General features: G+C 41.1%; 1 protein-coding gene across 12 annotated transcripts in view; it reads right to left on the bottom strand.

The window, feature by feature from the left end:
* The window catches only part of LOC110526201 (PHD finger protein 21A), a 43,904-nt gene extending 28,176 nt beyond the window's left edge, over positions 1-15,728 (bottom strand). For 5 of the 12 annotated variants that reach the window (XM_021606964.3, XM_021606954.3, XM_021606963.3 and 2 more), the window contains exons 1-5: positions 15,447-15,728; positions 10,194-10,249; positions 7,064-7,162; positions 5,819-5,851; positions 4,560-4,625 (exon numbers count right to left, since the gene is read on the bottom strand). In XM_021606964.3, coding sequence (XP_021462639.3) covers positions 4,560-4,625; positions 5,819-5,851; positions 7,064-7,162; positions 10,194-10,235 — 240 coding nt within the window. In that variant the 5' untranslated portion in view covers positions 10,236-10,249; positions 15,447-15,728. Of the gene's footprint in view, positions 1-4,559; positions 4,626-5,818; positions 5,852-7,063; positions 7,195-10,193; positions 10,250-15,446 lie in introns of all 12 variants that reach the window. The other 7 variants (XM_021606955.3, XM_090238386.1, XM_021606959.3 and 4 more) reach the window with 5 other exon arrangements.
* Between the last annotated feature and the right edge of the window lie 9,761 nt (positions 15,729-25,489).

Here is a 25,489-nt window from a genome sequence, read left to right as displayed (position 1 = left end):
TGCTAAAGACAACCCCAGTCTGAAATCGATGGCTGGATCATTGCAGCATGATTTATAGAAGCACAGCCTGGCTGCTTCCATAGCCCCGGTGGGGTGACATCCCTGGAGTTGAGCCTTTTCATTAAGTGAGAGAGAGAGAGTTTTCTACATCTTTTCAGTCCACACAATGAAAACTGCTGACGTGTGGAACTGTAATAGTCTCTTTCAGGACATTGTTAACTAAACGGTTTCTGAAAAAGTTTCTCCGCTCATAAAATAAGTCATCGGTGCATTATGGGGGCTAAGCGAAGGTCCTAACAAGAACGAATGGCATATAATGACCTTTTTCAAAAGCTTGTTAACAAACAATGAAATAATGATTTCTACGTTTATAAGCAGAACGTCAAATGCTGTGTTACACAACTTATCTGTCAAGATTGACAATTCTGTTCCTCACGAGCTTTGCAGTATCTAACTCCTAATCAAGCCAGTCCAGCAAATAAGTCAGCTAGAATCCTCTCGAACAACGTGAAACACTGGATGAAAACAGCTCAGGTCCATTGAAATGGAATCCAGGTTTCTCCACACACAACCAACCTGACCTTCAGTCAGCGCTTTAATATTTCATTCCTTCTGGTTACAATGCAGTGGTGGAGGTCGTATGGCCAAAAGCACATTGGTGTGACTAATTTCAGCTGAGAATCCTCAGATTGAGTATTTGTCTTTCACATAGTGCTAGAATGAAGTGACCCTCTCAATTTACCTTTCACAACTCCTACCTCTATTCATACAGACAATGAATAGTTCAGTATGATAAAAAATGTAAATGCTCTATGGATATAATCATCTAATCGTTCCGGTCTTATACGCTACACTCATCTGACATCGACTCAGTGGAGGCCCCCGCACCTCATAGAATATAAATCAGCTGCTAGTGTGAATTTATAAAAAACACTTTTAAAAATTCATAGCTGAGCTGCTGAAATACTTGGCCTGAGCAGCCTGCCACCCTTGTTAAATGAACCTGGTATTATTCACACTCCGTCAGCAGGTGTCCCTTTCAGCACAGGGCAAGATACAGTACTGAGAGCGTTATGCCTGAAATGCCCGAACTATGTGATGTGGTAGGGAGTTGTAGAATATTGGACTTTTTGAAACTAAATAGTTGGACCCGTTCCAAAACCGACCTGGGGATTTCCCAACCAGACCCAATACGCATAAGATAACTTTTACAGTATAGAGACCAGTTCCAAAGGGACCTGAGGAACAGCTAGACTCGTTCCGTATAGGCCTGGTTGGATCCAGGCCCGGTTCGATCTGAGTGAGGGAGGCAGCAGAAAAATAACATTTTAAGCTACTTTATTAACCGGAGCTGATAAAGCGCAAGGGGGAGGAGGTAGAGAGAAGTGACGCTCTAGCAGGGGCCAGTGCTGTGTGTGTAGGCTACTATGAGTGTGAGCGAGTGACCGGGGAACAGGGAGGAGGAAGGGAGAGATGAGAAACTGCAACCCACCAAACCGGCTCACGCTATAGTAGACTAATAGCTGCCATAGCTAGGTTATTTATATGATTATGTAATACTTGTCTTCAAACCTGGAGAAGCTAGTTAATCTAGCTAGCTAGGCTAATTGAGGCTGCATGCGCTTTCTCGTCCTACACAGTTACTAACAACAACAACTCCATTCATAATATAATAGTAGCAGCCTACCTGTTGGCTTTAGGTCGTTGTAGCCTATCCTTCTCCTTAAACTTTTAATGAATCTTCCAATGAATAGATATCTCCTAACTTTTTCCCCACGCAGAGGCTCTATGACTAGCCTATTACAGCTTTGATGGCTTATGATTGGCCAACAACAACAACAACAAGCTACACGTGCCACCTACGTGAAAAGCAAAGAGCAGCAGCATAAATTCTACAATTTCTCTCTCACTCTCTCTAATGCAGCAGTAGCGTTCAAAACTATATGGGTCCTTCTGGAAAAGTCAGTTAAAAATGACACATACCCGAGACAATCATATCAGATCTGACCCATGACATTATTTCGCATTCTGGTTCTGGACCCGCTTGTGTATTTGGGTACAGGCCCATCCCTGATCAGTTACCCATCCCTGATCGAAGTAGTTGATAATTGGTATTCAACAGTCATAAAAGTATGCCTTATTTACTTTTATAAACTACTAAAATAGTGATTTTGTCATAGTATAGGCAGCTCTATAGAGATGACTTGGAATGAAATAATAAAGTCCTCAAGTAAAACCAATGTAATATACACAACAAATATTTAATTTAGATATATAGTAAGGTGAATAAACAATGGGTAATATCTGATAAGTATCAATGGGTCATTACCATCATTGAACTTTTATTCATTGTTTTATTCTGTGTTGTTAAAGGATTCAACCCACATAATACATAGCGCATTTAAATGCTTCAAATAATTCAATCGAAACCCGAAGACCGTAATATATTTTTTTAAATAATCGAACCAAAACCGAACCGACCTCTTAAATCAAAAAGCACTAACCGCTTAGCACTAATGCACACACACACACACACGACACGCACACCACACACACACACACAATCCAGTAACAAATATATGTCAAACATGTTTCCCTTAAGGAGCCTCAAGGTGTGGAGCAACTTCATTGTAAGTTAAATAATGAAGACATTGACTCCATGTAAAGTGAATACAGGAGAGACTGCAACAGCAGCGTTGTATTAATAAGCATATCTTGAGGGGGTAATAAGAATAGACTGAGAAAGTGCACCGCCACAAGCAGTGTCTGGATGGGACTATGGGGATGCAGGTTTGATGCTAATTCCAGTCAAATGCTCCCCTTGATTCTCAAAGAACAGCTCTCAATCGGTGTTGGAACTTCTCTTCAGATCAGATACCCATGCATCCACTGCGAGTATGTGACCAAATATTCTCATAGCATAACCGTTAAACAAACATAAAGCTTAAGGGTTCTCAAAACTAAGACAGCAACACAGACTCAATTAAGGTACAACAAAAGCTTCGGCCTCTGCACAAATAAAATGGCAATTATTTTTTCTTTTGAAAGGGAATCCAGGCCCTTCCCAGACAGCGTTTTAAATTTGACGTTTTAAAAACCTCTTTGGTTGAGCCGACAGAGGCCCTAGACTAGAGAGAGGACGATCGATAAGTGACAGGTGGAAAGAAATGGGACACTTCTACAGGAATCACACCCCTTCATTTAGTCTGTAAAGAAAATTAGACACCAGGGACATTGTAAACAGAGGTTCAATAGAAACCTCTATCATTCCCAAGACTTCATTAAACCACGATAACAGGGTAAGTTTATATGCAGCAAAGTGGTTAAGAGGAAAAACAACATATCTCCAAAAGTTTAGTTTGACTCAGTTCAAATCGCCAAAACAAAGCCTCTTACAATAATATGTTAATGGTTGGTTGAGGGGCAAATTCACTAACACTAGCCTGCATGCATGCCAGTTGTACTTGTAAGTCAATAACAAATATACTGTATATACTGTACATTAGTGGTGGAAAAAGTACTCAATTGTCATACTTGAGTGAAAGTAAAGATACCTTAATAGAAAATGACTCAAGTAAAAGTCTATTAGTATCAGTAAAATACTATTTGAGTAAAAGTTTTAAATATACTTAAGTGTCAAAAGTAAATGGAATTGCTAAAATGTACTTAACGTTCAAAAGTATAAACCATCTCAAATTCCTTATATTAAACAAACCAGACATCCCAATCAATATTTTTTTTATTGACGGATAGCCAGGGGCACACTCAAATGCTCAGACATAATTGACAAATGAAGCATTTGTGTTTAGTGAGTCCGCCAGATCAGAGGCAGTAGGGATGACCAGGGATGTGCTCTTGATAAGTGTGTGAATTGGACCATTTTCCTGTCAAAATGTAACGAGTACTTTTGGGTGTCAGGGGAAAATGTATGGAGTAAAAAGTATATCATTTTCTTTAGGATTGTAGTGAAGTAAAAGTTAGCAAAAATATAAATAGTCAAGTAAAGTATAGAAAACAACTTAAGTAGTACTTTAAAGTATTTTTACTTAAGTACTTCGCACCACTGCTGTACATAGGTCCTATAAACTGTTAAAGTCTCAAATGACTCTTATCTCTAACCATCCCATGGTTGTCAATGGATGTGAATGTTAACAGCTTCACAAAGAGTGGTGCTTTTTAGCACCATGAAACTGGATCAGTCAGACACCTGCTCTAAGCCCCCAGCCTGAAGAAGGAGACAAAACCCAACTCAAAGTGATCCTAGGCTCACACCCTCAACTGTACAGAAATCATCGATCACAGGCAGAAGCATGCACGACTCTTAGATCTGCCACATTGACTTGTCTAGGCCTACTCTCCAGAAAAAGGGCAGAGAAGAAGAAAAGAAAGAAAGGATAGCTCTGACAGGAAGTGAAAGTAGGCTCTGTCATGTAGAGAACCTCTAGCATTTTAATACACAGTGCAGTAATGTAAGACTGGTAAAGACCTTGGTGTGTGCCAGTGTGATGGTGTATGAAATCCCAGAGCCACCACTCCCCTCTCCTGTTTCAGTTGCCTACCTGCTGCTCACTCAGCGCTGTGATCTTGGCTTGACGTTCATGGAGCTGCTTCTTCAAATCAGCATTCTGCAGCAAAAAAAAAGAAGAAGAGAGCAACAAGCCTGTTATAGCTCACTTACACATAGCTGTGAAGAATTGTTCATTCGTGACAGCTGAGTTGGGGTTTGCGTGTTATGTGGGGAGTGTGCCAAGCTCTGGGTTCTGTATTTGTGTGTGTGTGTGTGTGTGTGTGTGTGTGTGTGTGTGTGTAGGTGTGGTGTAAAGATCCGAGACAGCAGCTTTAACTAGCATGAAGTCCAAGTTAAAAATGACTGTGCACACCGTTTCCCACGGGACGAGTGAAGTGAGGTGGAAAGAGTAATCCACTCCCCTCGCGTCACTGGGCTGCCACGGCTGTCAGCCACATGAGGGGGAACTCAGAGCTGGGATGTAGGGACACCGCTGAAATGTGGGATGGGCCGCTGCTGCTACAGCACTGAGTCCTCATAAAAGGGCTGCAGGATGATAAAGTATGGTGGGCGGATACTACAGAGATAGAAGAGCTCTGGGGAGATTTCAAGGCCGTTCTCAACATTGACAGAGTAAAGTAAAAGAGGTGGAGTTTGGAACCAATCAAAAATCTCTGAGAAAATCTCTGCGCCACCCGGGCCTCCCGGCACTGTACTGCAGCGCCAGCTGTGCCACCAGAGACCCTGGGTTCGCGCCCAGGCTCTGTCGTAACTGCCCGCGACCGGGAGGTCCGTGGGGCGACGCACAATTGGCCTAGCGTCGTCCGGGTTAGGGAGGGCTTGGCCGGTAGGGATGTCCTTGTCTCATCGTGGGCTAACCAAGGTTGCCAGGTGCACTGTGTTTCCTCCAGCACATTGGTGCGGCTGGCTTCCGGGTTGGATGCGCGCTGTATTAAGAAGCAGTGCGGCTTGGTTGGGTTGTGTATCGGAGGACGCATGACTTTCAACCTTCGTCTCTCCCGAGCCCGTACGGGAGTTGTAGCGATGAGACAAGATAGTAGCTACTAAAAAAAATACAAAATTGGATACCATGGAATTGTGGAGAAAAAGGGGGTAAAATTCAAAACATTATATCTTAACTGGTCTTTTTTAGGCTGTTTTAAGTCATATCTTTCGACTGTGTAGATTTTGAGTAATAGGGATACTACATTCTTTCAAAAGCTTGAAAACCTCTGACGTCAACCCCAAAACATATTGTGTATTTGGGCCTAGCAATCTGGTACAACTGCCTTTGTGACAGGAGGGGCTTACCTGTGGATCCTGTTTCATCTGGGACACTAGTTTCTGTGAGAGAGAAATCATAGAAAGACACGTAAGTTATTAACAACCACATAACAAATGCATTGATACACCTAATATACTACAAGGAGAGAGGCTGTGTCACTTGTTCCTAACGTCACATGCTTTTTAAAGGTTAGAGAAAAAGGTTTTGCAATAGGTTTTTACGTTTCCTGAGCAAACGTTCCTTTTGCTCACCCCCCCCCCCCCCCCCCCCCCTTTTAACGTTGCAGTACCCAATGCATTCTTATTGTCACAGCCATACAAACTGTAGACACAGTGGCCCCCAGAGGCACCTTCCAATACTGCAACCTTAGAGCACATTCATGGCTCCCCACTGTACAAAGCATTCCAGACAAACACAAGGAGGTACATTCAGTGGTTGCGAATAGGAACACCATACTGACTTACACTGAACATGTGGGCCTCTCTAATGTGATCACTCTCATGGTGATCAACACATGCCCTGTTTGTAATTTTGCTATAAGGAGCACATCTGGCTGGTGATAGAGGTGCGAGGATAAGCTTTCCTCATGTTTCTGGTTTCCGTATTTGGGTTGAACCAGACGGAGGGTATCATGCACCAAACCTCAAAACAGAAACATTATGGATGGCACAGAAATACAACTCAAAAAGACTACAGAGTACACATAAACTCTTAGAGGGATAAAAAGGGTTCCAAAAGGGTTCTTCGGCTGTCCCCATAGGATAACCCTTTTTGGTTCCAGAACCCTTTCCGTCTTTGGAAAGGGTACTGCATTGAACCCAAAAGAGTTCTACCTGGAACCAAAAAGGGTTCTTCAAAGGGTTCTCCTATGGGGACAGCCGAATAACCCTTTTAGGTTCTAGGTTGTCACTTGTTTTTCAAAGAGTGTAGAGCATACATTTACAGGATGAAGTATATTTTTCTGACCCAAACCCGACACTAAACCATACTTAAAGGACAATCACTGAAGGGAGAGGCAGGAGGACGCAGAGTAGAGAAGGAGGTGGATAAGCTGACAGATAGACTCATCCTAAGGAGGAAGTATTCATGGCGCAGCCTGAGGGCGAGAATCTGATGGAGTGTAATGAACAAAAACCCAACCACATTCTGCCGCACAGTTGAATGTGTTACCAACTTTCCTCCCGAAACATGTCGGATCATTTCCAGGTGAATCAAGTGAACAAATGGTGGTTAAACGGCAGAAAAGCAGAGAGATGCTGTAGTGCTGTTACCTGATGAACTTGTATATCCGCTTTCAGGGACTCTTGGAGGGTCTGTAATTCCATCATTGATCCCTTCTGTCGGAAGCTCAGTCCTGGACAGCTTTCAGCCTGTTCAGCCAGGAAGATGGATCATTGTATCCCTTCATTCAACAGGAATACTAATGTGTCAACATAAAGATAAAGCAATGGCATGGCATCAGGCCATAGAACACTGTAAAAAATGCCGCTGTTATCCATGTTATCTTTTATCTACTTTTAAGGTGGACGTTAAAAGTAAAAGTAGACATTTCCAAAACCCTTCACATTGAAGTACACTTAATTGGATTTACAACATGTTTGTAAGTAGTTTATAAACATGTCATTATTTGTTTATAAACCTGTACACACACACACACATACACACACACACACTTTTTTCTTAAAGTTTCAAACAGACTATTTTTTTCTCGTTTTTCCCATTAAAACAATACGAGAATTTGCTGCAATTTTATGCGAATTCACAATGCAGCTGGTCTCAGGGTGCGTCCCTTTCAGATGGTTAAGCATGGCACCTGTGAACTACCATTACTTTACCTCAATTCCCCCTCGCAAAGTTTGCACTTCACCACCTTCTCATTTAACTGCTCAAAGTATTGCCACACATCGCTGCTGTCGCTCGCCTTTCTCTGGCATTTTTCCAACTGACGTAGTGGCGACTCCAAAATAATTGATTCCTCGACTCCTTGCATGTCGACTCCCGGTGTCGACTCCCATTTCTGAGTGTCAAGACTGTGACTGCTGAATTGGGGTTTGTGTGTGCCAAGCTCGGGGTGCTGTATGTGTGGTGTAAAGATCCGAGACAGCAGCTTTAACTAGCATGAAGTCCAGGCTAAAATGACTGTGCACACCGTTTTCCACGGGACAAGTGTTTTTTTTGGAACTGAGGAGACTGATTAGTTGCGTACTTCCGAGAACAAAAACGCTTGCAACTTTCAAAGCGACCTAGCGAGGGACAGTGTGAGAGGGGAGGGGCACAGTATAGGCAGGTCAGACACCAAGCAGACAAAGTCAGTGCACTAGGCAAACTAGTGCACTAGGCAATCAAAAGCTGCATCTCGTAATGGTATGCTGTAACTCTCCATTTCTTGGGTTGCAATGTCTCGCAACTTCAGTAAAGCAGGGCCTATGATCAATGAATAGGCTAGGATATTCTACACACACTCGCATCATTAGCAGAGAGAAAGAGCAGGCAAGCCAGCGCGAGGGAAAGAGAGAAGGTGTGCATACAGTGCCGTTGGAAAGTATTCAGACCCCTCAACTTTTTCCACATTTTGTTACATTACAGCCTTATTCTAAAATGTATTTTTTTTTACGTTACTCACCAATTTACACACAATAGCCCATAATGACAAAGCAATTAAGTTTATAAAATATTTTTTTTTTTTAGACATTTCTATTCAGACCCTTTACTCAGTACTTTGTTGAAGCATCTTTGTCAGCGATTACAGCCTCGGGTCTTCTTGGGTATGACACTACAAGCTTGGCTCACCTGTATTTGGGGAGTTTCTCCCATTCCTCTCTGCAGATCCTCTCAAGCTCTGCCAGGTTGGATGGGGAGCATTGCTGAACAGTTATTTTCAGGTCTCTCCAGAGATGTTCGATTGGGTTCAAGTCCAGGCTCTGGCTGGGCCACTCAAGGACATTCAGAGACTTGTCCCCAAAGCCACTCCTGCGTTGTCTTGGCTGTGTGCTTAGGCTCGTTGACCTGTTGGAAGGTGAACCTTCGACCCAGTCTGAGGTCCTGAGCACTCTGGAGCAGGTTTTCATCAAGGATCTCTATGTACTTGCTCTGTTTATCTTTTCCCTGATCCTGACTAGTCTCCCAGTCCCTGCCGCTGAAAAATGTCCCCACAGCATGATGCTGACACCACCATGCTTCGCCGTAGGGATGGTGCCAGGTTTCCTCCAGACGTGACATTTGGCATTCAAGCCAAAGAGTTCAATCTTAGTTTCATCAGACCATAGAATATTGTTTCTCATGGTCTCAGAGTCTTCAGATGCCTTTTGGCAAATTCCAAGCGGGCTGTCATGTGCCTTTTACTAAGGAGTGGCTTCCGTCTGGTCACTCTACCATAAAGGCCTAATTGGTGGAGTGCTGCAGAGATGGTTGTCCTTCTGGAAGGTTCTCCCATCTCCACAAAGGAACTCTAGAGATCTGTCAGAGTGACCATTAGGTTCTTGGTTACCTCCCTAATGAAAGCCCCTTCTCCCCTGATTGCTCAGTTACGCCGGGCGGTCAGCTCTAGGAAGAGTCTTGGTGGTTCCAAACGTCTTCCATTGAAGAGTGATGGAGGCCACTGTGTTCTTGGGGACCTTCAATGCTGCAAAAATGTGTTGGTACCCTTCCCAAGATCCGTGCCTTGACACAATCCTGTCTCGGAGCTCTACGGACAATTCCTTCGACCTCATGGCTTGTTTTTTGCTCTGACATGCACTGCCAACCGTGGGACCTTATATAGACAGGTCTGTGCCTTTCTAAATCATGCTCAATCAATTGAATTTACCACAGGTGGACTTCAATCAAGTTGTAGAAACATCTCAAGGATGTTGAAGTCTTTCAAGTCTCATAACAAAGGGTCTGAATACGTATGTAAATAAGGTATTTGTTTAATATTTTTAATACATTTGCAAAACAAAATCGAAAAATCTGTTTTCACTTTGACAAAACATTGAAAGATACAGATACTATAACCATTATGGGGTATCGTGTGTAGATTGCTGGAAAAAAATCATATTTAATCCATTTTAGAATAAGACTGTAACGTAACAAAATGTGGAAAAGGTCAAGGGGCCTGAATACACACTGTATGTCTTGGTTATCTGTATCTTTCAATGTTTTGTCTTGCATGCCTTGCAAATTCACCAAAGCAGCCTAAAGTTCACCTCTTCCTCTCTGGTTTTCTTTAAATTACACTACTTTCGAGGCCTTTATCCTGCCTATCGTCTAGTTAGGCTATAACACGTATAATAAATAATATGTTGTTTTGTGAAAACTGCACTGTTATTTACATTTGCAGTTATTGGTTTTTCTTCATGTTAAGGATTGCATTTAAACGTACACACACACACACACACACACAATAAATGTTCATAGCTTTACCTTCACACAGTCTTCAGTTTTGAACACCATCCAATTTTGCATTGAGGGGGTGGCAGCTGTGACACAAAAAAGAGGCAATCAGATAAGCCACTCCACTTAAATAATGTTGCAGTGCGACGTCCAGCAGCATGTCATAGCGTGGGCTTTCCTAACCCACAGCAGGGGCCCAAAACACTTGCTGTCCACTCTCTCTTCTCTCTCTGTAGAGCCCATTCAAAGACCTCAGGGCCCAAGGCTACTCCACAAAGTCATTAGATTGTGATGTGCAAGGAATACTCAGCATAATGTTTTGGAATAGTATTTTTCTGTTTTTGTTTTACATCATCTCACTATACTATGCTTTGGATAGTATGGACTACCCTCTGCTCTCTAGGCCTGGTTGGGCCTTTAAAGTATTAATAGTACATTAGACCATTTTCTAGTCTAGAGTAAAATGGATAAAACAAATGGAGTATTTTCTTTATGAAGACAGTTTGATAATCGTTGGCATTTAAATCCAGATTTTGATGTTCTGTACAACTTATTTGAAAGTAACCTACTGCTTTCTGATGATGGACTATAATGCTGAGAAAATAAAAAGAGATGAATGTGCAAACTCCCCAAAACATCCTACTAGTTTTGTACACGGTGTGTAAGCATTTCATCGCGAGTGAAAACTGGGAAAGAGAGCGAGTCAAATCACAGCAGTGTTACAGCCTCCCAGCCGGCGGATTGATTTCCGGCCAGGGCCTTTTGCCAAGAGAACAATAATAACATTGGGGCCATTACATGGGCTTACCACCTGGCTGAGTGGACTGGTTTCCTCCCTCTCCCATTCTCCCACTATCTCTCTCTCCTGCTCTCCTCATATCCTTCCCTCACTATCATTGAGAACATGCCAATTTCAGGGGAAGGGGGTATATAGGTAAAACACAGTCCAGGTGTACATTAGTGATGGGGGAATACGATACAGTTACATGTCACTAGGCCACATTTATTCGGGGGAAATAACTGTATACTGAAGCCTGCAAATTAGTTTTGTTTTGTTTAGTAGGTAAATATTTGTGATTTTTTTTTGTTGGTGCTGCTATACAGTGCCTTCGGAAAGTATTCAGACACCTAGACTTTTTCTACATTTTGTTACGTTACCATCAAAGATTGGGCAACGAACAAAAACATAAACAACGGTGCAAATGCATTTAATGGATGACATTTTTACATGCAAATAGCACTTTTACTTCCATGGCTGATCTAAACTCATTTTCTCATGCTCTGTCTTGTCTCTCAGCTGCAGACAAATAGTGAGCAATATGTTTGGAACATCAAATCGCAATGTCAAATTGCAATACATATAGAATTGTGAGAATCGCAATACATATCATATCGGGTCCTAAGCATTGTGATAATATCGGAAGGTCCCTGGCAATTGCCAGCCTTAGTGTACATATCAGGAAGCTGAGCTACTACCTATTCAAATAATCTAGCAGAAGTACACTGCTTTTTCATACTGTAGGTTACTAAGTCTGTAATGGTTCTAGTAATTTCAATTATGGAAATAGTCTATATATCTTGATTTAGAAGAATATGACTTGTTAATACATTATTAAAACCACTTAGTCCATTGTTTTTGATATCATAGAAAACTTTGTAAACAATTTTGTATAGCTTCAAATTATGTTTCAAAAAACGTTACAGTATGTCGCTCTCATGGAATGTCATTGCTTGAACATTAGCCTACAAACATATGATAAAAAGCGAGTGCTATTTGCACGTAAAAATGTAATGTATTAAATGCATTTGCACCGTTGTTTATGTTTTTGTTCGTGGCCCATTCTTTGATGGTATGCACAATTATTAGAGTGAGGGTTAGGACATTGCAGTGAAAAATCTAAATCATCAACAGTAAGTTACTTTATTTTCTAAAACCTGTACTTTTTGCAGAAATCCCTGAAATTGTGCATGATACTCATACTAATGTTAGTACTATAGGTATAACAGTTGACGGCCTACCAACCTGGACTCAGGGGTATACGTAACATAATAAATGTAAATCCATAACATTCCAATTAGCTTGATAAGTTACATTTCATATGGTGCGTATTAATTTGTGGATGTCCATCATCCATTTCATATGATATGTTACGAATTGCAATTTGTACAATACATGTTACAAATTGCAATTCGTGCAATCATGGGTTGGAACTTTAAAAAATCTAATTGTTTCATCCTGAACAGAACCATTATTTAATCTGTAAATGAAAGTTGTTAAGAGCAAATTGTATTTTTCCGTAACATCATGGTTTAATCATAACGAAAGACAAGCACAAACACGGTGCTGCCAGTCACTACAGACAGACCAGTGTAGAGCAAGAGGGTGAAGGAAGCTTGCCTTGAAGCGCCGGGCATCTTGTTGCATTATCTGAATTAGGCCCACAGAATTATACCTACAGAGGAGTGGCTTCTACGGAGGAACTTTGAATGTCTTTGAATTTCCAATTTGGTTTAATGTTGGACCAGAGCAAACGTTAGCTAGCTAGCTAACAAGCTTGTTTGTGCAGAACAGCACTAGAATTAAAAACTCATCTTACCTTTTTGTAGTCAGTTAAATCCAATGTGAAACTTGATAACTATAATATCCTTAACTAGCATTGAAAAAGTTAATCCATTCTTCTATAATTAAACATCTCTCCATAATTTCTGAATCACGTTTGTAATGTCGTCAGTAGACTCCAGTAACCTATGCTTCTGAGGGGGAGGGGAAGGTAGCCTACACACACATCCACGGGCAGACAGTGAGGGCTTTGCATAGGCACTTTGTTGCGATTTTTGGGAAACTGGAAAGAAATGTCAGGAACGTAAAATAAATGTTATTAACTGGGTCCCAGACTTTTAAAATAATGGTTATATTCTGGAACAATATAGATCACTTTCATTTCTGGTTCTGTTCATCAAATAATTTCATTATTTTACTGTTTTCAGTTCTGTTCCCTGAACCGGTTCCAACTCATGCGTACAATATGTTACGAATTAGCAAAATGTATATGTTACTAATTCCAATTTGTTGTGGCTAACATTAGCTAGGTGGCTAAAGCTAACATTAGCTAGGTAGAGAACATTAGCTAGGCTAGGGGATAAAGTTACCCATTCGGAAAACTAATGTATTATAATATGGGGCGGCAGGGTAGCCTAGTGGTTAAAGTGTTGGGCTAGTATCCGAAAGGTTGCAAGTTTGAATCCCGGTGCTGACAAGGTACAAATCTGTTGTTCTGCCCCTGAACAAGGCAGTTAACCCACTGTTCCTAGGCCGTCATTAAAAATAGGAATTTGTTCTTAACTGACTTGCCTAGTTAAATAAAGGTAAAATAAAAAATATACATACACTCAGCGGTTTAGGTAAACCACCCCGTAACCGTTCGATTGAAGGTTAGAATGGGCCAAATGAGTGACTTCAGCAACTTTGAGCATGGTATGTGCCGGTTGCAGTATCTCAGAAACGGTGGGACTCCTGGACTTTTCTAGGGTTTATTGATAATGGTGCGACAAACAGAAAAAATCCAGTCCTGTTGGCGAAAACAGGGTTAGGGCATGGTTTGGCCGGCAGGGATGTCCTTGTCTCTTCGCGCTCTAGTGACTCCTGTGGCGGGCCGGGCACTGGCATGGTCGCCAGGTGTATGGTGTTTCCTCCGACACATTGGTGTGGCTGGCTTCTGGGTTAAGCTGGCATTGTGTAAAGAAGCAGTGCGGCTTGGTTGGGTTTTGTTTCGGAGGATGCACGGGTCTCGACCTTCGCTTCTCCTGAGTCCGTACGGGAGTTGCAGCGATGAGACAAGACTGTAACTACCAATTGGATACCACGAAATTGGGGAGAAAAAGGGGGTACAAAATATATATATATATAAATTGTAATTTTAATTTGGATTTCCCGTTTTTACATTTACTATGTTACGTCTAGTCTATGAGACCAGGCTGGGCCTACATACTATCAAATCAAATGTTATTGTCACATACAAATATTTAGCAGATGTTATTGCGGGTGTAGCAAAATGCTTGTGTTCCTCGCTCCAACAGTGCAGTAAGTGAGTACAACAATGAGTACCCTTCCTACACTGTAATTCCACGGCACCTGTCTAAATACATGATATAAAGTGGTGCCAAACACGAACGTGATGCAAAACTGGAAATTTAAACTACAGATAGGTCGACTTATACGTCCTACTCCTAAAGTGACCTACTGGACACGTCACTGCACCTGTCTGCCACTCAATCAAACTAAGAATAAGGGCCTCGATTAAGAAAAACTGATACAATATCAAACGTTCCAATCTCAGCCGTTCGAGTGGAATAGGGCCTACAACTACCCCCCACGATTTCACCAGCTAGGCCACATTTATTTGGGGGGAAATAACTGTATAGCGAATCCTGAGAATTAGTTATATATTGTTCAGTAGGGAAATATTCTTATTCTTTCTCAGAGTAGGCTAGTATGTAGGGCACCAGGAGAAACTATCTTAGTGCACTTGATGCAAGCATAACTAAATTAGCTAAATATCATTCGCGAGCTGGAGTTCTTCCTCCAAATAGCAAGTTGGTTGTCCAATGAGAATCTACTTAGTTATGGTATAGTATTAACTCAAATATCACATGGTATTAACTTGCAACATAAATTAACTACGCAAAAACAGGATATACGTATGTTATACCTCTTTTGGAATAAAATACAATAACTTGTGTGATACGTTTTTTTCTTTTACGTGAAATGGTAACCTACTCAATAGCATTCACTAACGCTTTTGTGGCGCTATTACGTGTTACTCGTCGCGATACAGCGTTCCTTTACGAAAAAGAAACAGAGGGCAAGCAACAAAGCATTCGTTCAACTAAAAAGCAGACAAATCGACTTAATAACATAGACATCTGAAATGGATGACTGTCCGATAGTTCGTTACACAACAAAATACATTATAATTGGGCTTTGAAATTCTTTGCAAACGGTGTTTTTATTGTATAACAGAGGCGTAAAGCTTAGCGCAAGTTAGAATCAGCCCCTTTACGCACTACGTTCAATGCCCTCCAATAGCAAGGCACTTATAAAATATCACCCAACTCCTAGAATATGGATATATGAACAAAACGATTGCTCAGCGACTGCTTTCCTTCGACTAAAATGCGAATACACTTGATCTAAAACAACAATATTAATCAAATAATAAAGAGAGTAGCAGAGATGAAAATGAAAGTTCTTATAATAATAGAAAGATCCCGAGATGTTCTTACCCTCCTCTTTTACTCACTTGAGCAGCAGCCAACCCTGCTCTTCTCACACAAATTATTTAAATAAATATTTACAAACACCGTAGTACTTCTTCACCGAAAAACGCCCAGAGCGTGTATTTATCCACTTAATATCCAAATACACTCCATTGCATATGATGTGATTTTCCCGATAATTTTTCCCACTATTTAATTTGAGTATAAAGAGAAAAACTGAGATACAGAACAAGAACTCTTCGTCAATCTCATTCACCCCCCTATCCTGAGCACATTGCACATCAATGCGCGTAGGAAGAGTGAGCGAGAACGGGGCAAGGAAAACTAAGGGGCACTTAGCACAAAACAAGTCACCAATGGCTCTGATTGATTCAATAATATAATTAAAGTATTAAATCGTTTCAGTATATTGTGATTGTATGCATAAATACAGATTAAATCGCATTTAGTAGAGGAACTACTTTATGTGACGGTGCGGCGAATTTATTTCACTTTGCCTAAGGAACGGAGGTGATTTGCCTCCATTGCCTAGGAAAAAAACCCGGATGTAGACTTGATGAAACGCTTCGTATGTAAAGTAACAGACCACTTTCACGAATTGTCGGACACAATTACCCCAACTCTTTGCAATGATATACCACATTCAGGAGCTTTGATCATAGACAGACAAAGACGTACAAATCAGACATTGTTACTTACAAATGTGAATAAATGTACTGTTAGAATAATTGAGGGTGATAATGATGTAAGACTTGACCAAACTATCTGACACCAATAGGCGCGGATCGGGTGCGTGGCCTATTGCTGTCAGTAGTATAGTATTGTCAAATACATGTATTTAGCAAAAGCCTTCAGAAAGTATTCACACCCCTTGACTTTTTCCATATATTGTTGGGTTACTGATTGAATTTAAAATGGATTACATTTGTGCCACTAATCTACACACAATACCCCATATTGTCAAAGTGGAATTACGTTTCTGAAATGATGAGTCAACCCCTTTGTTATGGCAAGCCTAAATACGTTTAGGAGTAAAAATGTGCTTCACAAGTCACATAGTAAGTTGCATGGATTCACTCTGTGTGCAAGAATAGTGGTTAACATGATTTTTGAATGATTACCCCATTGCTGTACCCAACACACATATCTGTAAGGTCCCTCAGTCGAGTAGTGAACTTCAAGCACAGATTCAACCACAAAGACCAGGGAGGTTTTCCAATGCCTCACCTATTGGTAGATTAAAACTTTATTAAATATATTCACATCAAAAATAATTGATTAAAACACACTGTTTTGCAATGATGGTCTACAGTAGCCTCAACAGCACTCTGTAGGGTAGCACCATGGTGTAGCCGGAGGACAGCTAGTTTCCGTCCTCCTCTGCATACGTTGACTTCAATACAAAACCTAGGAGGCTCACTGTTCTCACCCCTTCCATAGACTTACACAGTAATTATGATAACTTCCGGAGGAAGTCCTCCAACCTATCAGAGCTCTTGCAGCATGAACTGACGTGTTGTCCACCTAATCAAAGGATCAGATAATGAATCTAGTACTGAGAGTATAAGCTACAGCTAGCTAGCATTGCAGTACATAAAATGTGGTGAGTAGTTGACTCAAAGAGAGAGAAATACGATAGTTGAACAGTTTGGAACAAATTAATGTATTTATAAATGGAAGGAGAAGCAAGAGAGAGAGAGCGAGAGCTATACTTCATGCTATTTTCTTTTTCACTTTCACTTAGCTAGCGAATGCAGCTAGCTAGTTTAGCCTACTCAAACACCCATCTCAAACAGAGAGGGATGCTACAATATGTTAGCTAGCTAGCTATGGCTATCCAACACTGGAACACTATCAAGTCAAGGTAAGTTTTGGTTTTATACATTTATTGCCACCTGGTCCCGTTTATGTAACTGCTAAATTTTAGTGGGTTTACTGACGCGTTATTTCTTTTTCTTCTTAGTTAATTTTTTTTTTTTTGTCATATCCAATTACGATCTTGTCTCATTGCTGCAACTCCCCAATGGGCTCGGGAGGGGCAAAGTTCGAGTCATGCATCCTCCAAAACATGACCCGCCAAACCGCGCTCCTTAACACCTGCCCGCTTACCCCCGAAGCCAGCCGCACCAATGTGTCGGAGGAAACACCGTTCAACTGACAATCGAAGTCAGCCTGCAGGTGCCCAGCCCACCACAAGGAGTTGCAAGAGCGCTATGAGCCAAGTAAAGCCCCGCTTGGCCAAACTCTCCCCTAACCCGGATTACTCTGGGCCAATTGTGCGCAGCCCTATGGGTTTCCCGGTCACGGAGGTTGTGACACAGCCTGGGATCGAATCTGGGTCTGTAGTGATGCCACTGCAATGAAGTGCCTTAGACCACTGTGCCACTTAGGAGGCCACTAACGCGTTATTTCTAGTAGCTATGTTGACTTTGAAGTTAGTTTTTTTTTGCCTGGCCACAGACAGCTGATGAGTTGTGCACTAAAGTCCTGTGGAATGCTTTCAACACCTCGTAGAGTCCGTGTCCCGATGAATTTAGGCTATTCTGAGGGCAAAAGATGGGGGTGCAACTCAATAATAGGAAGGTGTTTCGAACCAAAAGTCCTATACTATCTTAATCTATCAGGCAGATGGAGTTTTGTGACCAAGGTGATTCCAATATTGTTTGTTTAAATCTAGTAATAGTAGAAAACTTTACAGACCATGAGTGGTCTTGTTGCACTACATGTAATTACGAAATGAATAAGGGGTCCTTACGGTACAGTATAGCTGACCCTGCTCATTCCTGATTGATTTATGATTTTATACAAATCTCCAGATTATTTTAGGAATCACATTTTTGAGAGAAATATTAAAGTCACAGAGGGCTATTGCAAGAAACTATATACATAAGAAAAATGTTCAGTTAATAATCATTATTGCTAGTTTTTAGAATTTTAAACTTTGCTCCGGACAAGGGCATTTCCAGGCATAGAGCCAACATGAATAATATTGAAAGTATTTTGAAAATTCCCAAAACAAATATTTTCCATGATCAAATTCCCCTAAATGTACATTTTAAGATCAAATACTGCAACAAAAAGGCCTCCCGGGTGGCGCAGTGGTTAAGGGCGCTGTACTGCAGCGCCAGCTGTGCCACCAGAGACTCTGGGTTCGCGCCCAGGCTCTGTCGCAACCGGCTGCGACCGGGAGGTCCGTGGGGTGATGCACAATTGGGTTAGGGAGGGCTTGGCTGGTAGGGATATCCTTAATTCATCACGCACCAGCGACTCCTGTGGCTGGCCAGGCGCAGTGCACGCTAACCAAGTTTGCCAGGTGCACAGTGTTTCCTCTGACACATTGGTGCGGCTGGCTTCCAGGTTGGATGCGCTCTGTGTTAAGAAGCAGTGCGGCGTGGTTGGGTTGGGTTGTGTATCGGAGGACGCATGACTTTCAACCTTCATCTCTCCCGAGCTCATACGGGAGTTGTAGCGATGAGACAAGATAGTAGCTACTAAACAATTGGATACCATGAAATTGGGGAGAAAAAGGGTTAAAATGTAAAAAATAAATAATGCAACAAAATGAATAATTTTCAACTATAAAAATACATTTTCCCACAAAATCCCAACTTTCAAGAAAAATCTCTGAACAAATGTTCAGATTTTGCCATGAGACATTTTGCCATGAGAGCAAATGTTACAGTTTTAAAGCAAATTCATTTTTGGGAGTTGGGGGCCCCAAAGCTTGTGGGCACCCTCGCCTTGTGGGAATTGAATGCCAGAACAGGCCAATATATAACAGGCGCCGTCCTACAGCTTAGATTAAAATACAGAGTAGTCCCTATCACACAATTAGACAGAAAACATGCCTACAAAATAAAATATGCCAATTTATTTAAAAGCAATATTAATCATATCCACAAAACTTGTGGATATTATCATATTCAACATCTGCAAATTCTAGAGTGAAATACTTTGAAATCCAGATCCATTGTATTATGTTGGAACAGCTTGAAAATAATCGATCCATTCTTCTCAAAATGTCAATGTTTGTATGCTAAAAGGGTGTGTATATTTTCCCATAGGCTAAAATGCAAGTTGGGTATTCTAGTTTTATTTTTAAAAATCCTGTTCACACAATATATAGATTACTATTGTGATTAGTAATATATGATGTTTGAACATCATGAATGAATTTTGTATTTGAAAGATGTACCATACTTTTAGAGATATATTAATACTCTTTCATAAGGACAATAGGCAAACAATTACCCGATCAAAAGGTTCTATTTTGGCCTATTTTGTTGTCCACAAATGGCCATTATTTTTACTCTGTTGTCTTGTTCAAGAGAGGTTAGCCTCGGACTTTAGTCAAAGAGATGGCAGTGGAAGGATTGCAACACAAGACTTATGCAGTCTTATAAGACTGTAAGACCTGCTGAAATGATCAATCATGTGCATTATGTTGGAGATTTGATTGTCCACAGTGAGTGCCTGCAGCATGGTCATTGTGTATAATCCGCAGTAGTTCTCTTTTTCTTTGACCTCCAATTTGGCACAGAGCACTCTAAATGCACAACATCTCATGGCTGTAGACTAAAGTCTGTTCGCTCTCTGGGTTTGAGATTGATCTTGCAGCCACTTCAGCAGTGCTCATCAAAAGTGCTACTGTGGCCCTGACATCTCCTTTGTGAGCCACTGTATCCACCACTGTAACAGCCAGAGAGTGGTGATGATTAGTGCAGACACAGCATGCCTATGGACAGAATCTGCACAAGTAGAACCTATAGGGCACAGGTGTCAAACTCATTCCACGGAGGGCCAAGAAGTGTCTGCAGGTTTTCACTCCTCCCTTGTACTTTATTGACGAATTAAGGTCACTAATTAGTAAGGAACCCCACACCTGGTTGTCTAGGGTTTAATTCAAAGGAAAAAACAAAAACCTGCAGACACTCGGCCCTCCATGGAATGAGTTTGACACCCCTGCTATTGGGATCACTGGAGACAGTCTTGTGTAGCCTACTGATGCAAGAGCAGGGTGCTCAGTTGGTATAAAATCCCATCAGATCTTGACCCTGGCCTGCGGCATAGTAGGGTTTATGAAGGAAGGTAAAATGTACTCAATGTACTCCGCAACTACAATTTAGGACACTAACATGTATTAAATGTCATGTGCAAATGGCTTAAAAGACAGTATGATGCAAAATAGTGGCACACAATATGACAGGGTTAGGCAACTACATTTAGCCCTGGGTCGTTTTATGTTAGAGCCGATGTTTGGGGGTGGGGGGGGGGTGGTGGTTTGATATTGAAATAAAAACAGCTGCATCCTTTAATAATTTATAGATGCAGTACTATGTGAAATATCAAGTTTAGTTATCATCGCATAATATAATATAAGTGGATCTATTGCAAAAGTTATTGTGTGGTAAACGTGCATAGAGGCAACTCTTTCACAAAAGCAGCAGTTTTGGGATCTCAGCAAGATCACAGAGTGAGTCAGAGTACAGTACAGCCCTCAGCTCAGAGTCACTCTAATGACATCGACTGTTTCAAATAGTGCCTTCAGAAAGTATTCAAACCACTTGACTTTTTCCACATTTTGTTGCTTTACAGCCTGAATTTAAAATGGATTAAAATTAGATTTATTTTTGTCACTGATCTATGCACAATACCCCATAGTGTCAACGTGGAATTTTGTTTGCAGAACATTTTAGAAATTAATTTAAATATTAAGCTGAAATGTCAACAAGTATTAATAAATCAATAAGTATTCAACCTATTTGTCATGGCAAGCCTAAATAAATTCAGGAATAAAAGTATGCTTAACAAATCGCATAATAAGTTGCATGGACTCATTCTGTGTTTAATAACAATGGTCAACATCATTTTTGAATAACTACCCCATCTCTGTACCCCACACATACAATTATCTGTGAGGTTCCTCAATCGAGTAATGAATTTCAAGCACAGATTCAACCAGGGAGGTTTTTCAATGCCTCGCAAAGAAGGGTACCAATTGTAGTGTCTGTTGGAAAGTAGACTGAAAGTAGACTGAACCAGGGTTTCCTCTAGGATTTTGCCCGTGCTTACCTTTATTCCATTTATTTTGATCCTTAAAAACCTCCCTAGTCCTTGCCAATGACAAGCATACCCAATACATGATGCAGCCACCACCATGCTTGAAAATATGAAGAGTGGTACTCAGTGATTTCTTTATCACATGTTCTGCCATTTTTCTTCAGGATGCATGTTTTGGAATATTTGTATCTGTACAGGCTTTCTTCTTTTCACTCTGTCAATTAGTTAGTATTGAGGAGTAACTACAATGTTGTTGATCCATCCTCAGTTTTTTTCCTATCACAGCCATTAAACTTAGTAACTGTTTTAAAGTCACCATAGGCCTCATGGTGAAATCCCTGAGCAGTTTTCTTCCTCTCCGGCAACTGAGTTTGGAAGGACGCCTGTATCTTTCTAGTGACTGGGTGTATTGACACACCATCCGGAGTGTAATTAATAACTTCACCATGCTCAAATTGATATTCAATGTCTGCTTTTTTTTTTTTTACCCATCTACCAATATGTGTCGCCCTTTTCAAGACATTGGAAAACCTCCCTGGTCTTTGTGGTTGAATCTGCATTTGAAATTCACTACTCGACTGAGGGACCTTACAGATAATTGTGTGTGTGGTTTACAGAGATGAGGTCGTCATGTTAAAAACTATTATTGCACACAGACGGAGTCCATGCAACTTATTATGTGACTTGTTAAGCACATTTTTAGTCCTGATTTTAGGCTTGCCATAACAAAGGAGTTGAATACTTGTTGACTCAAGACATTTTATTAATTTGTAAACATTAAAAAAAATATATATATATTTTGACATTATGGGGTAGGTACTGTAAAGCATTAGAAACTTTATTAATATATTTCATTTGTATTTCATAGTCAAACATATCAGAGAACAATGGCTTCATACTTTCATAGATACATGCCCTCACTAATGAAAAGGCACTTGAGTGTTCTAATGAAGGTGTTCAGATACAGAGGTGCCCCTATTATGTGCTTTAATGATGGAGAAAGGAAGTGAGAGGCCAATCCACAGCTCTGGGTCCTATCAAATCACTCATGCCCTATTCTCTTCTGCACAGATTCCCATCTACACAGGAGAGAGTAGTTAAAATCTCAGTCACGGCAAAATGCACACCTGAGAGAAATGACAGGTCTCTCACAGCTATATCAGTAATCTCACAGGAGCTCAGCTGCTGTCTTCTTTTCTCTGTCCTTTAACCGTGTTCTCACCAAGTTATTAAACCATTATTTCTACTCTTACAGTTGAGGGTGGTTTTAAATGTTTGTTCTGTAGATAAAGCAATGGAGTTACATTTTCTGCTCAGTGCAGTTTTCACATTGAGAAATGTCTCTACTAGTATTTATAATAATTCAGTGACTTGTTTTGAGACTATGTGTGGGTACGTGAGCGCATCCACTGTCAGTCCGGGGATGCTGTATCTTTGTGGTTGTGTGATTGAGGGTGAAGATGGGATAAAGGTGAGGATATGCATTGTTGAGTTGCAAAGGATATGTATGACAATCCAATCCTATTTTCCTTCTCGAGTATAGACAGTCAATCAGATATACTGTAAGTCAGTGAGACTTTGAAACATTACTGTTGATTGATTGTTTTGTGCTACAGAATATTCACTTCTGAGTGCAGCTCATCATTGCAGAGCATTGAAAAGGCCACTAGTGGGTAGTAATGCAAAGGCTTTTCCTTAGAAGAGTATAAGTCAAGGGCCCAGTTTAGAGCAATGACTTTCTTTTAAGTTTTCAAAGTATGGCTTTGCCATTACTTCCTGTTACTTTTTTCAATCAGTCAACCAATCAAATGTATTTCTAAAGCCCTTTTTTACATCAGCAGATGTCACAAAGTGCTATACAGAAACCCAGCCAAAAACCCCAGATAGCAAGCAATGCAGATGTAGAAACACGGTGGCTAGGAAAAACTCCCTAGAAAGGCAGGAGCCTAGGAAGAAACCTAGAGAGGAACCAGCCTCTGAGGGGTGTCCAATCCTCTTCTGGCTGTGTCAGGTGGAGGTAGAACATGGCCATTAAGGCCAGATTGTTCTTCAAGATGTTCAAACATTCATAGATGACCAGCAGGGTAATTCAGAGGTCGAGACAGCAGGTGCGATAGAGAGAGAGAGAGATTCAAAAACAGCAGGTCCGAGTAGCACGTCCGGTGAACAGATCAGGGTTCCATAGCCGCAGGTAGAACAGTTGAAACTGGAGCAGCAGCAAGACCAGTTTCAACTGTTCTACAGCACGACTGAATTAAAGGGAGCACACTTAAATTCACACAGGACACCAGATAAGACAGGAGAATTACGCCAGATATAACAGACTGACCCTGGCCCCCCGGCACATAGACTATTGCAGCATAGATACTGGAGGCTGGGGGGGGGGGGGGGGGGACGACGACGACGACACTGTGGCCCCATCCGACGATACCCCCGGACAGGGCAAACCAGGCAGAATAAAACCCCACCCACTTTGCCACTGGAGGGATATCAACAGACCACCAACTTACTAACCTGAGACAAGACTGAGTATAGCCCACGAAGATCTCCCCCACCGCACGAGCATGAGGGGACGCAAAACCCGGACAGGAAGATCACATTTGTGGCTCAACCCACTCAAGTGACGCACCCAACCTAGGGACGGCATGGAAGAGCACTAGTAAGCCAATGACTCAGCCCCTATAATAGGGTCAGAGGCAGAGAATCCCAGTGGAGAGAGGGGAGCCGGCCAGGCAGAGACAGCAAGGGCGTTTCACCGCTCCAGTGCCTTGCCGTTCACCTTCGCAACCCTGGACCAGACTACACTCAATCGTAGAACCCACTGAAGAGATGAGTCTTAAAGGTCGAGACCGAGTTTGCGTCTCTCCTATTAATAGGCAGACCATTCCATAAAAATGGAGCTCAATCATGTTTAATGTATGGTCCCTATATTATTTGTTATTCCTGTTTCAGTTCTTTTGTAGTCCTGGCTTCACTTATATTTTAATATTTTGTATTATTATTTATGTATTTTGTAGCCTATGTCTATGCCGTCGTACAGTATACCCCATTATAAATGACACACAGAATTGATTTTACATGTTCATGAATGAGTTCAATAAGTCATTTTAATCAATAACCTCTGCTGCTGGTTTCCATTCTTCATCTGTTACAACTTTGATGACATGCCTATTGATTTTCAGGCCAAGTGCTTGTTTTCGTTCATAGGATCTTTAAGTTATTGATGTAATCTTTCAAGTAGCAGCACACAAATATCCACCTCTCAAGTTGTATTCGTAGTCCTGTGAACTTGCTGCTTGTGAGGATGCAGTACTGTCCATTCACTGTGGATGGAGCCATACTCCTATCTACATGGTCTCAATGAATGAACTCAATGAACGTTTTTTTTTTATCTTCTTTTTTTTACCAGACTGAGCAGAGGTGAATGAAAAGTCATGAAAAGTAATTCCTTTGGCTTAATCCTTTATTTGGCTGAGCAGTTAAACAAACATCCAAATAGTCAAGCCAATGTTCCACTTGATGTTTGAATTAATATCTCTGCATCTTCATCCAGTTTCGATAAGATTAAAACATGAATTGAATCAAGCCGATGGGCTCGCAAAGCTTTTCTTCGGGCATTCTTCAACATGTCAACATGTCAACATTCAACTTTAATCAGGATATTTCCTTCATAATGAGATAGCCCAAGAAAAGCACATGTTCAAACTAAGAACTACAGTGCCTTGCGAAAGTATTCGGCCCCCTTGAACTTTGCGACCTTTTGCCACATTTCAGGCTTCAAACATAAAGATATAAAACTGTATTTTTTTGTGAAGAATCAACAACAAGTGGGACACAATCATGAAGTGGAACGACATTTATTGGATATTTCAAACTTTCTTAACAAATCAAAAACTGAAAAATTGGGCGTGCAAAATTATTCAGCCCCTTTACTTTCAGTGCAGAAAACTCTCTCCAGAAGTTCAGTGAGGATCTCTGAATGATCCAAT

The sequence above is a fragment of the Oncorhynchus mykiss genome, chromosome 6, assembly GCF_057628025.1.
Source record: "Oncorhynchus mykiss isolate SJ-2025 chromosome 6, ASM5762802v1, whole genome shotgun sequence".
NCBI lineage: Eukaryota > Metazoa > Chordata > Actinopteri > Salmoniformes > Salmonidae > Oncorhynchus > Oncorhynchus mykiss.
The sequence above is the reverse complement of the archived record's forward strand: the minus strand, read 5'-3'. Positions and strand labels throughout refer to the sequence as shown.